Source organism: Pristis pectinata, chromosome 12 (assembly GCF_009764475.1).
Source record: "Pristis pectinata isolate sPriPec2 chromosome 12, sPriPec2.1.pri, whole genome shotgun sequence".
Taxonomy (NCBI): domain Eukaryota; kingdom Metazoa; phylum Chordata; class Chondrichthyes; order Rhinopristiformes; family Pristidae; genus Pristis; species Pristis pectinata.
The window spans coordinates 24,200,887-24,215,031 of record NC_067416.1 but is presented as its reverse complement, the minus strand read 5'-3'; the positions used below and the strand labels follow the sequence as shown (position 1 = coordinate 24,215,031).

The 14,145-nt window shown below is 39.1% G+C and overlaps 1 protein-coding gene across 4 annotated transcripts in view; it reads right to left on the bottom strand.

Moving 5' to 3' along the window:
- The window catches only part of mki67 (marker of proliferation Ki-67), a 43,281-nt gene extending 29,344 nt beyond the window's left edge, over positions 1-13,937 (bottom strand). For 2 of the 4 annotated variants that reach the window (XM_052027578.1, XM_052027581.1), the window contains exons 1-5: positions 13,660-13,760; positions 9,558-9,669; positions 9,392-9,473; positions 9,198-9,313; positions 7,040-7,124 (exon numbers count right to left, since the gene is read on the bottom strand). In XM_052027578.1, the coding sequence (XP_051883538.1) occupies positions 7,040-7,124; positions 9,198-9,313; positions 9,392-9,473; positions 9,558-9,649 (375 nt within the window). In that variant the 5' untranslated portion in view covers positions 9,650-9,669; positions 13,660-13,760. Of the gene's footprint in view, positions 1-7,039; positions 7,125-9,197; positions 9,314-9,391; positions 9,474-9,557; positions 9,670-12,462; positions 12,493-13,659; positions 13,761-13,898 lie in introns of those variants that run through there. The other 2 variants (XM_052027579.1, XM_052027580.1) reach the window with 2 other exon arrangements.
- Between the last annotated feature and the right edge of the window lie 208 nt (positions 13,938-14,145).

The window sequence follows — 14,145 nt, the reverse complement described above, 5'->3', positions numbered from 1 at the left end:
CTTTTACATTTGATACCAATACAAACACATGAGGACTCAATTCGGAAAGCAAGGAATGAAGTGAGCATAACTTGAAAGAAAATTAAATTTAATGCAAAGTACAAGGCTGCATTTGAGAAAGGCAAAAAGGGATAACATATTCTATGACAGATTCTGAAGTGAAGTGAACTTTGAATTTTATCAAACTCACCGTCAACGGGAGGTATAACATAAGGTTGAGCTACCTAGCTAAATTGGTAATCAGAGAAAGCTCTGATTAACTACGAGTAGTGAAAAGTGCAAAAAGAATAATAGTTACGATTTTCTACTTACAATTTGATTAAGTTACAAGGACTTGCATAGGTTCAAATGAGTAAAAAAAGGTGAATTAGAACTAAAAGGATGTTCTATTCAACACACAAAATGAGTATCTATAACTTCAATTCACCTACTAAATTAAAGGCAGTAAAAAATTGTAAACAAATCAGAAACTGTATTAGCAGGGGAATGAAGCAATTCCTGGAAGGATGACCAAGCTGCATGGAGAGATTGCTTTGATCCTAGAAATTAACTTCAACAAAATCATTAAGCACCAACAAGACTCAAGCGAAGTGGGTCCAAACAGAAATTTTACATGAAGGCCCACGCATAAATTCTGAGCAGAGTTAGAATGAACAAATGTTACACTGACTTTAATATTATCAATATATTGTTGGTAGTTTTAAAATTTTGAAGTCAATTTGTATACAGGTCAAACACTTGTTCTGAGCAGACATACCATTAGGGGAAATTGAAACCTAACAATAATCATCTTAACACACCAAAAGCCCAATGCAGCAAGGGAGAAGGAGCAGGAGAAAATGAGAAGGTGAAAGTCTATGTCAATCTGCCTGTGTTGTATAAATTATTCCAACTGCCATGTCTTCTCAAGAATAGGAACCTAGCCCAAAATCAACTTTCAAAAACTATGCTCATTTTGCTGAATTTATCAAACTGGCCTTCAAATCATAATTAATTCCATTAAATTAACTGATATGCATTATAATAATTAAGTGAAACTAAATTACAATCAAGTAATCCAAGGAAAAAGGAAACTAATTCAAAGCAGGAAGTGAAGTACTAATGATAGAACTTGAAATTATGTCTTTATGGGCAATTTTTCAATTTATTCATATCTACAGCTTCTGGACAATATATAGATACACTGAGTGTGGTGGTAATAATTGGAGACAACCTGGTTGGAACTTGGTTATGTAAAAATTTAGTTCTAGATTTTGCTTGTAAGACCATTTTGTTGCCAACAATGGCCAGTCTTCCGGCATCACACTAATTCTTACATTGAGTGTGCTCCCACAATGTTAAGTTTAGGAATTTCACAAACTTCACTGAACTCACACTGTGCTACAGGAGCAAGTCAGAGGTTGCAGATACTCCAGGGACTCTTTTCTGCCATCTACAGGGTACTTTGGGAGTACTTTTTTTTTGTAGGTGGCATACAGCAGTGATGGTAAAGGGAATGAATGTTTAGGGTGGGAAATGGTACATTAATCAAGCAAATGACTATATCTTGAAAGGTACTGTGCTTGACTTCCACTCATCCAGACAAATATTTTTTTTTGAAAACACTCCCAAAATTCCTTGTAGATGTCAGAAAGGAAAGCCATTCTCTGGAGCATCTGAACTCAAACTCAGACCTGCTCTCTCAGCCAATGTTTATAAGTGCAGTTAACTTTCTGAACAAAGGCAATGCCCTGAGATGTTGATGGTGGGCTATCAATGACGGTATTGGCATTAAGCCAAGACTAGGTTGATGGACCTTTTTTTCTGACAGTGGTCATTGCTTGGTATTTGTGCAGTGCATCAAAACAAGAGTGAATATCATCCACACCAGAAATGGGCTGCTTTATCATTTGGGGAATTTCAATTGATTATTCAACTGTAATGAGAGAACATTCTTACTTCTAATCTTATGGGAAGTTCAATCATAATGTAGTTGAAGATAGTTTGATGCTGGAAAATGCCCTGAGAAACTCCTGCAACAAAGTCCTGGAGTGGAGATGAATGACGTCCAACCACCATCCTTGGTGTAACATTAGGCTCCAGCCAGTGGGTGTTTCTATTCTATTCCCATTAACTTGACCCTTTACCTAGGGCTCTATACTGTCTCCTTGATAACAAGGGCAACTACTTGCCTTGCCTCAGAAGATCAGCTTCTTTGCTCAAGTTTGAACAAATATTGTCATGAGGTATGAAGTAGTGCAGCTTTGGTGAATAAATTAGAAATTGTGGTGAAATACAATTCACTTGACTGTCTTAGAAGCACCCTACTCTACTCCCTCCCATTATTGTAGTATTTATTCATTCAATAGCAATATTCCCTATAGCTAGAAGAGTTTGCTTGGATTGTGGTAAAGCTCTTTAATGTCTGGCTACAAAGATCACACATGCTACACTACACACCAAGAGTTTCAAGAACTTTATTGTTCCCAAATTTATTGCCCATTCCTTAATTGTCCTTGAGAAAGTGGGGGGTGAATGGCCTTCTTGAGCCACTGTAGTCCATGGAAGAAGATACAATACACCAATATGGAACACTTTGCCAAAATCAAAATCAGCTGCAGCACAGCATTACATAGAAAAATATAGTGAACCTCACAACTGAAGTTTTTGATCTTGTGACATTTACATAGAGCAATAGGATGATCCACACAACTTTTAAACACCAACATTTTCTTGGTCAAGATCTTCTGTGATGGTACATGCAATCATGGGCAGTCATGTCTCTGACAGACAGATTACAAGGTTAAACTGGCTATTATCTTGTACTTGATCCTCCGACTTAGTATGCCATCAATACTCCCAATACTACCAGGCCACTCTTGTCCATAGAGTATGTTTTCCCATCCTCATTTTCAACATGAAGTATCAAACCATCAAATGGGGGGGGGGGGGGGGGGGGGGGGGGAGAGAAGGGGGGAATTGAGGGTTGCAGTAGATAGTCTCCAGTTTTCTTCTGTCTTGTTTTTCAGCAAAACCAGTTAGGCTTTTGTAGCAGCCTTGCCGTTTTCAATCATTTTCTGGTGTTGCACCATGAACTAACAAATTTATCTTATTCTATTTCATGACTTGTAGAGGTAGAATTTAAACATTCAGCCCATGATGCTGGGTCAGAATTATGAACATTATGTTAATTCCTCATCACCACATCAGTCTAATGCACTGTGCAGATAAAATGCACAACAAATGGGACTGCGATTTTCTTTTGACAACTGAATGCAAACATCATAGATGAAATTGCTTATTTATTTTTCATTAAATTTGCTTGATAATTAAAGTAAATGGAAGTCTGATATGACAACCACTTATCAAATGGAGATTTCTGCTATTGCAGATATATTTCACTGGTTAAAATGCCAAACTTTTTTTATTCATCGTCTTAAAGGTGCCCGTTTACTCAAAGTATTAAGAACCCAGGAAGGAGAAAGATTGGAATGGAAGACCAAGGGAGTAATGGGTTGCAATTACTGTAATCCACAGATAGCTGTTATTTGCTGAAATTGTGCTTGCCTTCATGATCGAACTTTGTGGTTCTTTTACAGAACTCATATAGGTGAAACATACTTCAATGGTAGTTTAGGTCAGCACAACTCCAATTTCCTCATTCAATCACTCACAATTAATTTCCCAATTAAATGTGTTTTTAAACTAAATAAGCTTTAGTTACTTGAATATATTTCAACTGTTTTTAAATGTCCGATTTATCAGAAATTTAGAAACAGCTGAACATGCCTTACACAGTATCAAATGTCAATAGGCCATCAGAGTGATCAGGAGAAGGAACTTCAGGATCCACTGCTTGAAGTGTAAAAGATAGCTGGGAATGCAAGGGTTAATGACTGGCAGTGTAAGGGTTAATGGAATGCTCCATATTGTCAGCTTCTTCCCAGGGTCAAGGATTACTTCAGCCATGGGATGATGTTTGTGTCTGGTTCTCAGACCAGGTGCAAGTGGGAGAGAATGTAGCTTTGTTAGACATATCTTGTGATAAAAGTTTTACATCAACAACTGCCTTAGTAAGTGTAGCTTCCCACCAAGCTTTCCCACGAAAATGAGTAGAAAGATACGTAGTAACCGATACTTCTTTGAGTGAGACTAATACAGAGTTCGGGTTACATTGTTTTCTCTCTCTCTCACTCCCACTAGGATTATAAAGCATTAATCGTAAGTTCTTTGGTTCTGTTGTTGTCTGATTCATTACAGAGCGCAGGTCAACTTTTATAGAAGCCCAATTGCCACTCATTAACTGCTCCACCTTGTGGTATGGTACAACAGTGAGGCCTCCAGCTCTACCAGACCAGTGAAAGAACAGTGCAACTGCAGGGATTGCATGGTGATGGTGGTAGCTAACTTGAGGTCTGGGCTGGGTTGAGCATGAAAAGCCCTAGTGCACTTGACTAGAATTGACAACTCAAAGGATACATGACAAATTCATTTAAACTTGATTCCATCACCTCTGCCCCTGCATCATCTGCCATCATCCAGTGATTAAGCAGAAAACTATATACCAATTTGTATTGGTTAAGTGTTACTCCATTACACCACATAATCAATTAACAGATTCATCCAGGCACCTCTCCAGATCACAGCTCAGTCTAATACAAGAGATTGACTATGACTGATGATAAATGATTAAAAACAAAAACTCTCAAAAGATATTTAAAGCATCTTTTCCCCACTAATTTATTTTAATCAACTATACACAATGTAGTATCGTAATCAGAAGGAATAAGAAAAATTTGAGTACTTTAAAGAGGTAAGAGCATATGCCACTCATTCTTTGTGTAATTTGAACTAATGCTTATGTATATTTTAATCATGGATTTTCTGCCATTAGTGTAGTGTCTGTCCAGGCCTATATTTACCTCCATTTTCCAGTGGAAATCTCAATTTCTGGCCTAGTTGCTCACTTCAACAAGCAGTCCAGCTTTCTTGTCACACTTCTCACCTCAAGTGTTAAATAAACTTCAAAAGGCTGAAGAGGAACATAACATTTTTTTTTGATGGCACAGCTTCCAGAACAGTCAGCATTCTGGCAGCTGGATGTCAGACCACCTGTCCCTAAACCCCATAACAGCAATTAAAAAAACACTGCTGACACTGTAAATATAAAATAAAAATAGAAAATGCTGGAAATAAATCAGGTCATACAGCATCTGTGGAGAGAAAAAGCAGTTAAGTTTCATGTCAAAGTGCTTTCAGCAGAAATACATTCAAGCTATCAAGGTAACTACAATAAACAGCAACAGGATGAGCTTTCTGACTTTGATGATTTTCATAAACTTTCATCAAATGTCCAACTACCAGAAATGCTAACGTTGTTCTCTCTCCACAGATGCTGCATGACCTACTGAGCATTCCCAGCATTTTTAATTTCCAAGTCAAGACAGCAGTCTTGATGAACCCTTGGGGCAAGAGTCTGAATATTTACCCTTGGGTATGTGAAGCTCCCTTCAGGATGAATCAAGTAACAAATACACATTAGGTAGGTTTCCTATGAAGTTCTTCATGGAGAATGTTTCCCTCTTGATACCATTTGTCTATAAGCTTACTGATGTTTTTGATGAATGAAGCCAGCACACTGTTATACACCACAAATTTGCAACTACAAGATCATTTAACTTCCAATCAAATACATTTGTATCATCCATCACATTTACCTGCCAATTGTCCATTCTCAACTTTACAAAGTCTCCAAAAGGTTAAATGCAGGTGAACAAAGTCACTTTAGTGCCTACTCAATGTATTTGATGTGACCAACCAGTTATTTCGGAGTCATACAGCATTGAACCAGGTTCTTTGGATCACATGTCTGTGCTGACCATCAGGCTCCCGTCCACAGTAATCTCATTTTGCCTCTCAAGTCCTTAATCAACATCCACATACACTGGGACAATTTTACAATTGTCTGGGCCAATTATCCTACAAACCAACACAATTTTGGAATGTGGGAAGGAACCAGAAGAGCTCATGAAAGCCACATAGTCAAAGGGAGAATGTGAAAACTGATAGATAGTACCCAAGGTCAGGGTCGATCTTGGGGCCCCTGGGCTGTAACACTGATCTACCAGACAATTCTGTCAACAAACTTTCATTTTTTTCTTGGCCCTCAAGCATATCTTGACTGACAGTTCTGTTGCCATCTTACAGCCACTTAACTACATCTGAATCACAGTAGAAGCAATTTTGGTACACAAAAAGTACCAAAATGAGAAATTATGCACTATCTTTGCAAGACTTACTTAAATACTTCTGAATTGTAGAAGCGACTGTAAGGTGGTTTAGGAAATTGAGCTTCTGAAAGCAGCCACAAAAATCCATGTTATTTTTCCCCAGTATTTTTTTTAAATGTACAAATTAGATTTTTAGCCACGTGGTGTGGAGAAATAGGAGAGGGGATGAAAGAGGAGATCATGACTATATGACCCAGAGGTTACATATTTGGTACTTGAAATAAGTACACTAATTTTGGTTCATTTTTGTTCACAACAGTCTTCAAGTCATCAGTATAAATACTCTAATTGAAACTTTCTAAAAACTTCATCTGGTATCTCGAGCAAGATATTAGTCGTGGTCTACTGCTTTACCAAATATTTCCAAATGAAAACAAGTTCAGTGTGTTATACAAAATTGTCAGGGAAATTACTGAATAACTATAAGACCAGAAAACAGTAATCTCACCATGATACTCCATGACCAACAAACCAAGATTGCATTCTTGAAATCACATGTCATTGTTATTGAACACAATCAGCTACTTAGAACCAGATAAAGAACCTATGCTACATTAAAAATGTGGAAGGTATCAGACATAGAAGAAACAGCATGATGCAAGGGTAGAAGCTCAGCAGAAAACATACCTCCACATTTCATATGGAAAAAAAAGGAGCAAATGAATGCTACGAAAACCTGCAGAATATTGCAAGGATCTGAAATTAAGTAACTGGCATCCCTTCTTTCCTTCCCCTTCTGTTCTTACCACATGAAAAATATATGCACATACTTGTAGAGTTTCATTCTTCAAGGTTGATGAATTCCGTTTTTTCCTTGGGCTAGTGTTGTGCACCGAATCCAAGGGGTACTCAAATCTAATACCAAAAAAAAACAAATTTATTTCCGGGACATTTGCCCCATTAGGAAAGCAACTCCAGTGTGTGCATTTACAGAAGTTGCAAATGAATGAGCACCAAACCATCTGCTGGAGGAACAGAATTGTAAACTCCTGTTGCAGGGTTTCAAAAGGAAATGTCAACAATTCCTTTCCTCCCACAGATGCTGCTCAGTCCACCAAGTTCCTCCAACAGATTATTTGTTGTTCCAGATTCCAGCATCTTAAGTCTCTGTGTCTCCATTGCCAGTGAATGAGCAGAGTCTGCACCAGCCATGCCAAATAATCGACCACTAATCCTAGCTTTGATTTTGGAACAAAGCATCAGTTAACATTGTATCATATGTTACCAAATTTTAAAAATGGCCCAGATTTCATAGGATAATATAGCAACACAGGATTTACATATAACTTCTGTGAAAGTTGAAATCCTAAAAATACTCTCAGAAACTCACTACTGGGTGGTATACCATTCTTCAACTATGGGCACGTTATGAAACTCAGCACAGGAGAGGAAATCTGGAATAAATGCCTGACACAAATGTTTTGCACTCAGTGGGGAATTTTGCATCATGCTTTAAAAAAAACAGAGCACATCATTCTTTAATTGGAATGAAAAAGGAATGCTTCAAGACCTTCAAGTAAGAGGTTTTTTTTTAAATTTAAGTCTGCAAGATTCCTCTTTTTTAAAAAAATATTGGGTCTTTTAAAGCTTCCCTGCACCCTCAAACTTGCTTAATCTTCTTAATGTTCGGAACTTCCACTGAATATTTCAGTGTCAACGAAACATTCATAGTTTTAAAACTTCAATTTCACAATCCCAGCTATGTTTAAGTCATTAGCTGCCTATCCATCCTTCCAATTTTACTCAAGTTTATTTAGACACTTCAGATGACGTTCAAGGTGTAGAAGTACCTTGCTGCATGCAAGCTGACTGTGTGCACTACCAATCTCAATGCAAGACCAGATTTCCACATTTCTGCTGCATCTTAAATGTAATATCTACTTGTGATACTTCAAGAGATTTTGAGAGCCAATTAATGAATAGTCAAAGTGACAGTTTTCTCATGGAAGCTACACTGCACTGAATTACAACATGTGATAAAACTACCATGCACCCAACGATACAAGGAGTCGGAAAAATGTAGCAGAAATGGTAAACAGTCTAGGATTTCCCATCTAAAATAGATAAATGAATGAATTCAATCTTAACATTTTACATTTTGTTTTAGTTGTTGGCAGAGCCTCTTTAAGCCAGTCTTTAAACAGTGATCAGAGTAAATCTGGAGAGCAAGAGACAAGCAGAAAAGCTAAATTAACAGAGATTGAGAAAAGTTTAGAAAGATGGTGGAAAAGTATCCTAAGGTGCCTTGAACTTACTCCAGTTTTCCCATTTTCCACTTACTGAAGGGACTGAAGTTGGTAACCTAATTTCTCTGAAGTGATGGCTCATTTTATTTGCATTGGACATGCTCTGCGTTACCTAGCCTCATGTTAATAAAGATAAACTTTCTAGAATGAGAATAAGATATTTAAAAGAATACTATAATAACCATCATACCTTTCTCCTATTCAGGAATCACATTTGTATAATATTGTCAATGCTCATACTGAACATCTTGTCATATTGATTGTATTTATGCACACAAAATTCTACTTATTGCCATGTTTTGCCATGCAACCATTGGGAGCAATAGTTGGTTAATAACTGGCCTCAAAACAAAATCTGTCAATTCATTAACAGAAGAGAGCTGATTTTGGCATATCATGCTACAATCACATTCAATGTTTTATAAAGAAATACTTAAATATATGATACAAGGATGTGCTCTGGACTATCTAAGCTAATAACAGCATAGCTCTTTTATGATACCTGAACACAATAGCTTTAAAGCAAAGGTCAATTATCAAAATTTAAACTTTATTAATCATATAATTACAAAATAAACTTGGATGTCCAAAGCTTCATTAACACTGCCTACTTATCAATCATAAAGACTATAAACTAGACCAAGCTTTGGCACTTATGAAGATCTTTTTAGATCCTACTTACCTGAAAGAACGATCAATAACTGTAAATGTATCGCGATGTTTGAGTCTTTCAGAATGATGTACAATTTTACCATTTAACAGTGTTTGATTCACTTCACTCAAATTAGTTAGAATAACCTGAAAAGGAACAAAAAATTATCACAAAAGTAATAAATGTATTGCAATGTTGTTAAGTCCAATGATAAAAGAAATCACCTCATTATTTTCATTCACTTCAAGCTTACAGTGCTCTTTTGAAACATGAGGCAACTGGATACGTATGTCACAGTCTGATTTCCTACAGAAAGAAAACAAATGGAAAAGTAAGTGACACTGTAAGACAGTTGCATATAGAAACATAAATGCAATACAGCAGCCTTACCTTCCAAACAAACATGAAGATGACGTCAAAGGAAAATTGTATCCATCTGCTCCAGTACGCTTGATAACTATTACTTTGCCAAAGAGGGGCATTTTTCAGAATGTTTTCTTACCTGCAAACATATTTTTAAAAAGTTAGTAGCTGCACTGAGAATATTTCTAGTGCTAGTTGTTCTGTGCAATAATGTCACCACAACTACTTAAAACATCACATACCCGATAAAGTAACTTCACAGCAGAATGTGGTTATGGGGGAGGGTAATGGATTTTCCAAAGTACAGTTAGCCACTTGGACTCACCGATCAACACTTTGAACACCTTTTCCTTGCTGTGAACTCCCAGATGCAGTACTGCACTGGGAAGCCAGTGATTAACTGGTGGGGGGACAGGGGTGGGGGCTTGCAGAGAAGCCATGTAGCATGGGCCCTCCAAATAAAACTACAAGCTTCACCAATTAGATTGCCTTGACAGGCAACAAGGTCACCAGCTGTCAATGGTGTTTTTCAGATGGAAATATCTATCCCTGTCTAGCATCCAAATAATTACATTTAAGCGAAGTAAAAAGAAGTTAACTTGCATTTAAATCTGACACCAGTTTCTTTCCACTGATTTCAATGAGCCCATTAGACCTGGATCATATCAAATCGGCCCAGGTTCAGCAAAGAAATCTCTCAATTTAATTGTTTGGAACATAATGTGCACAACTGGTAAAGTGTTAGTGACCATAAGCAGCACTTCAATGAAAAAAGTAATTGCAGGCAACTATTTGGCCTACTGAACCCATACTGGTTCTGTACAAGCCCCTCAAATCCACTAACAATTAATTCTTCAAACACTCACCTTGGACAGTTTATCTATAAAAAGTGATATGGAGTCAGAGCAATACAGCATGGATACAGGCCCTTCGGCCCAACGAGTCCATGCTGACCATGGTGCCCACTCAGCTAGTCCCAATTTCCCGTGTTCGGCCCATATCCCTCCAAGCCCCGCCCCTTCATATTCCTATCCAAGTGCTTCTTAAATGATACTATTGTACCTGCCTCAAACATTTCCTCTGGCAGCTCATTCCATGTACTCACCACCCTCTGGGTGAAAAAGTTGTCCCTCGGGTCCCTCTCACCCTCATCCGATGCCCAATTGTACAAAATCTAGTGATGGTAAGCTACTTCCATATTGCCATTTGCACTGCAATAAATTTCTGATACTGGTGTCAATCAAAAATAAATTGCTGATAGCTGTCATTTTATATCTTACATGCATCTGGTGGTTGAGGCTGCACAGAGTACCTAAACAGCTGTTTAGTATGGGTGCAGGAAAACCAGGGTCCAAGGAGTTGTTTATAAAACCTGTTACTAAATTTCTTCCTCCTTGTTCCAGTGACACAATAGTGGACTTTTTTTTTGCAGTTCTACAATTCTGGCATCAGGACAGGTAAAGCAGATTTGGCATAACTGCAAAGACTCCACACACACATTTGTCCAAAACACCTCTCAGAATAAAAACAGCCTAACTCTAAATTTAGAGTGACAGATTATAGGTGAACTGAGAGTGGTGGATGATGATTGGTGCAAAGTTCCACAGGAACAGGACTGCTGTCAGTTAGATTACGAGGATCTCCAACCCAACTGCCTTTACCCCATTTCACAAAACTTATTAAATCAACAATCGACCTTGCATCAATTCTCATCTGTTGAGAAGGGTTCCAAACTTATTCTATCTTCTGCTTGTGGAAGTGCTTCCTAATTCCATTCGTGAAAAGTCAGAACTGCCAGTCTGGCCATAGACACCATCTGCTCCAAGAGCTTCATATAATTTCTGTGAAACATCAATTCTTTCCAATCCTCCTTAAATTCCAGATGGTACAAATGCATTTTCTTTGAACTCCTTTCTTAATTTAACCTTTGAAACCTAGGCATCATTCTACATGGCAATATCTCTTAAGGCCATTATCCACACTGAAGCATGCAGCCCAAACAGACAAAATACACCAGATATACCATAACTTCTACCTCTGGTATCAAGACTAGCATTTCATTGCGTTTTCTTTGGCATTTTAATTATCTATGCACATGGACTCTGTCTCCTTCAACCTTCACTGCTTAAGCTTTACAAAATTTAGAAATATTGCTTCTTTAATTCCAAGTATACCTACACTGCCATATTTGCTTATTCGTGCATCTTTGCAATGAAATGTATCCATCCACAATTTAAAACTCTCTATTAGCAAAATTTGAATGTCTCCTTATCCATGCTTTTGAAGTCATTAGTAAACTGCAAATATTCGAGCCTTTAACACCAATCCTTGCAGTTTAACTCACCTCTTGACATATCCTCCCAGCTAACTTCTTTATCATTTCCCTTCAGTTCCTTTAACTTCAGCTAAAATTGCTAGAAATATTCACAATCCCATGTGTCACTGATTCAAACTTAGCTTGAGAATAAAAATAATAAATACAAGATAAAAATATTATTGATCACGTCATTTACAAAATTTAACATTCATTTAATAATCATATGTAGTTTATATTATTCATATTCAAATCACTCCACATATTATTGCTTTGATCTCGTCAAATCACCATAAACGACAGCATTTTTCTCAGACAGAACCTTATGTTTCCATATTACAAGGTTTTCCTTAAGGAAGTCAACCAATTAACCTTTGTTAAATTAATCAAAAAAATTAAGCACGAAAAAAAACATGACAGGGAAAAACTTAAACCAGGATAAAGTGCTCCATTTATGAAGGTGATAATTGTCAGCACTGCTGTACGAACTACTGCGTGTTTACACAGGACCTTTAACATAATAGATCAAAAGATCCTTCACAAGAACGTCACCAAACAATTTGACACTGGGTCACAGAGGTATTTCAGCAGGACTGGGAATTCTGGTAAGAAACTTACCACCTGGACAGAGGAAAAGATTTAAAATGTTCTCAAAGCCTCCTTTAAAAAGTGTAACGTCTCCACTGTGTTGAAGAAGTCCATAACTATTCAAAATGGAATAGGGGCACACAGGATGGCGTTGAGAACCTCAAGTCCATTTGAAGGGCAGACAGTGCTAGCAGTAGGAACCCAACATCTCCCAAACTGCTGACTCCTCGTGCTACATCAGCGATTTCCCGTCCCGCTTGCGGGTCCCACATTGGTCTGAACAACCACTTCGGGACCTATAGAATTGGAGTGGAAGCAAGTCATCTTCCTAGATTGCCAAAGAGCGTACAGTAGGGAAAGGGGGGAGAACGGTTGCCTGTCCCAGGTTTTTTCTCAACGTATATAATTAACCTAGAGATCAGAATGTTTTAAGGAAACTCAAACGCCCAGCCAATGGTCTGCCGAAGCATGATATTACATGAGGAACACATTCTCCTTGGGACTCTTGCAAGCACGAAATGTGCAGATTGTTCAACAAGATCGAAGATCAAGCGAGTCTTCAAGTAAAACACTGCATGATCGTCCAAAGTCCTGTCTGTTAGGATGTGTCCCTTCTCAGAAACCCCGAATATTTAAAGGGAACATTGACTGTCGGACCTGCTTTAATAAAAGACGAATTTGGCAGCGTGAAAGTAGTAAGATCATGATGAATCATGCCTTCCTGCAGCGCCGTCAGACAACACTCCCATTACACATCGAGCACCAAACCCGGAGAGATGGAGCAGACAAAATGCTGGAGACACGGGAGACTGCAGATGCTGGAATCTGGAGGAGGGGAAACAAGATGCTGGAGGAAGTCAGCGGGTTGAGCAGCCGCCACAGTCCAGGTGAAGGATCTCCACCTGAAACATCGACTGTCCATCATCATTCCGCCACCCCCGGATGCTGCTCGACCCGCCGAGTTCCTCCGGCATTTTTGCCTCTTGCTCCAGATTCCAGCATCTGCAATCTCTTGTATCCCCGAGAGACGAAACAGCTCCAGCCTGACCACCCCGGGGGCAGATGTTTAAACCCTCTCTCGCTCCGCCAGGAATAAAGCCGAACTGCGAGCCAGTCGACCGACCGCACTTTTCCTCTTGGGGCGCAGTTAACCCGAGTAAGAAAGTCTGCGACAGAGTCTAACTCTCTCTCTTTCACTGATAGAGAGAGAGCATTTAAATGTCCTACCAGTCCATGCAGTTTGCAAGGAACTCTCTTCTTGCTCCCACCAGTCGGCGACCCGACCTGCGCCCTTGGATCCCGCTCCGACTGATCACGAACGGTCGGCGCGCCCGCTCAAATCTCCCGCCACCCAACCGTCACCAGCCGCCGCAGCGCCGGGCACCGCCACTCCGGGCACCGCCAACCACACATGAACACCCAGATGTAATTCATTTCTAAAAACAAGATCCGTTCACCCTCCTCACCTCATCAATTCCTCGGCTTCGATCCCGCTCCAACGTTATTTTCGAAAAAAAACTACCGGTTCGAATTCCGGCGCCAAAGGATCCGATTGGCTGACCGCTCCAGGATTTCACCAATCAGATGCAGCGTGACGTCCGCACCCCTGACTGCGGGCCACACCAGTGCGCTTGCGCAGTCTTCCCCGGGCTGTTTAATTCTGGGTTGCGGGTGGGGGTTGGTGACGACGAGTGGGCGGAATTGGGTGCGCTG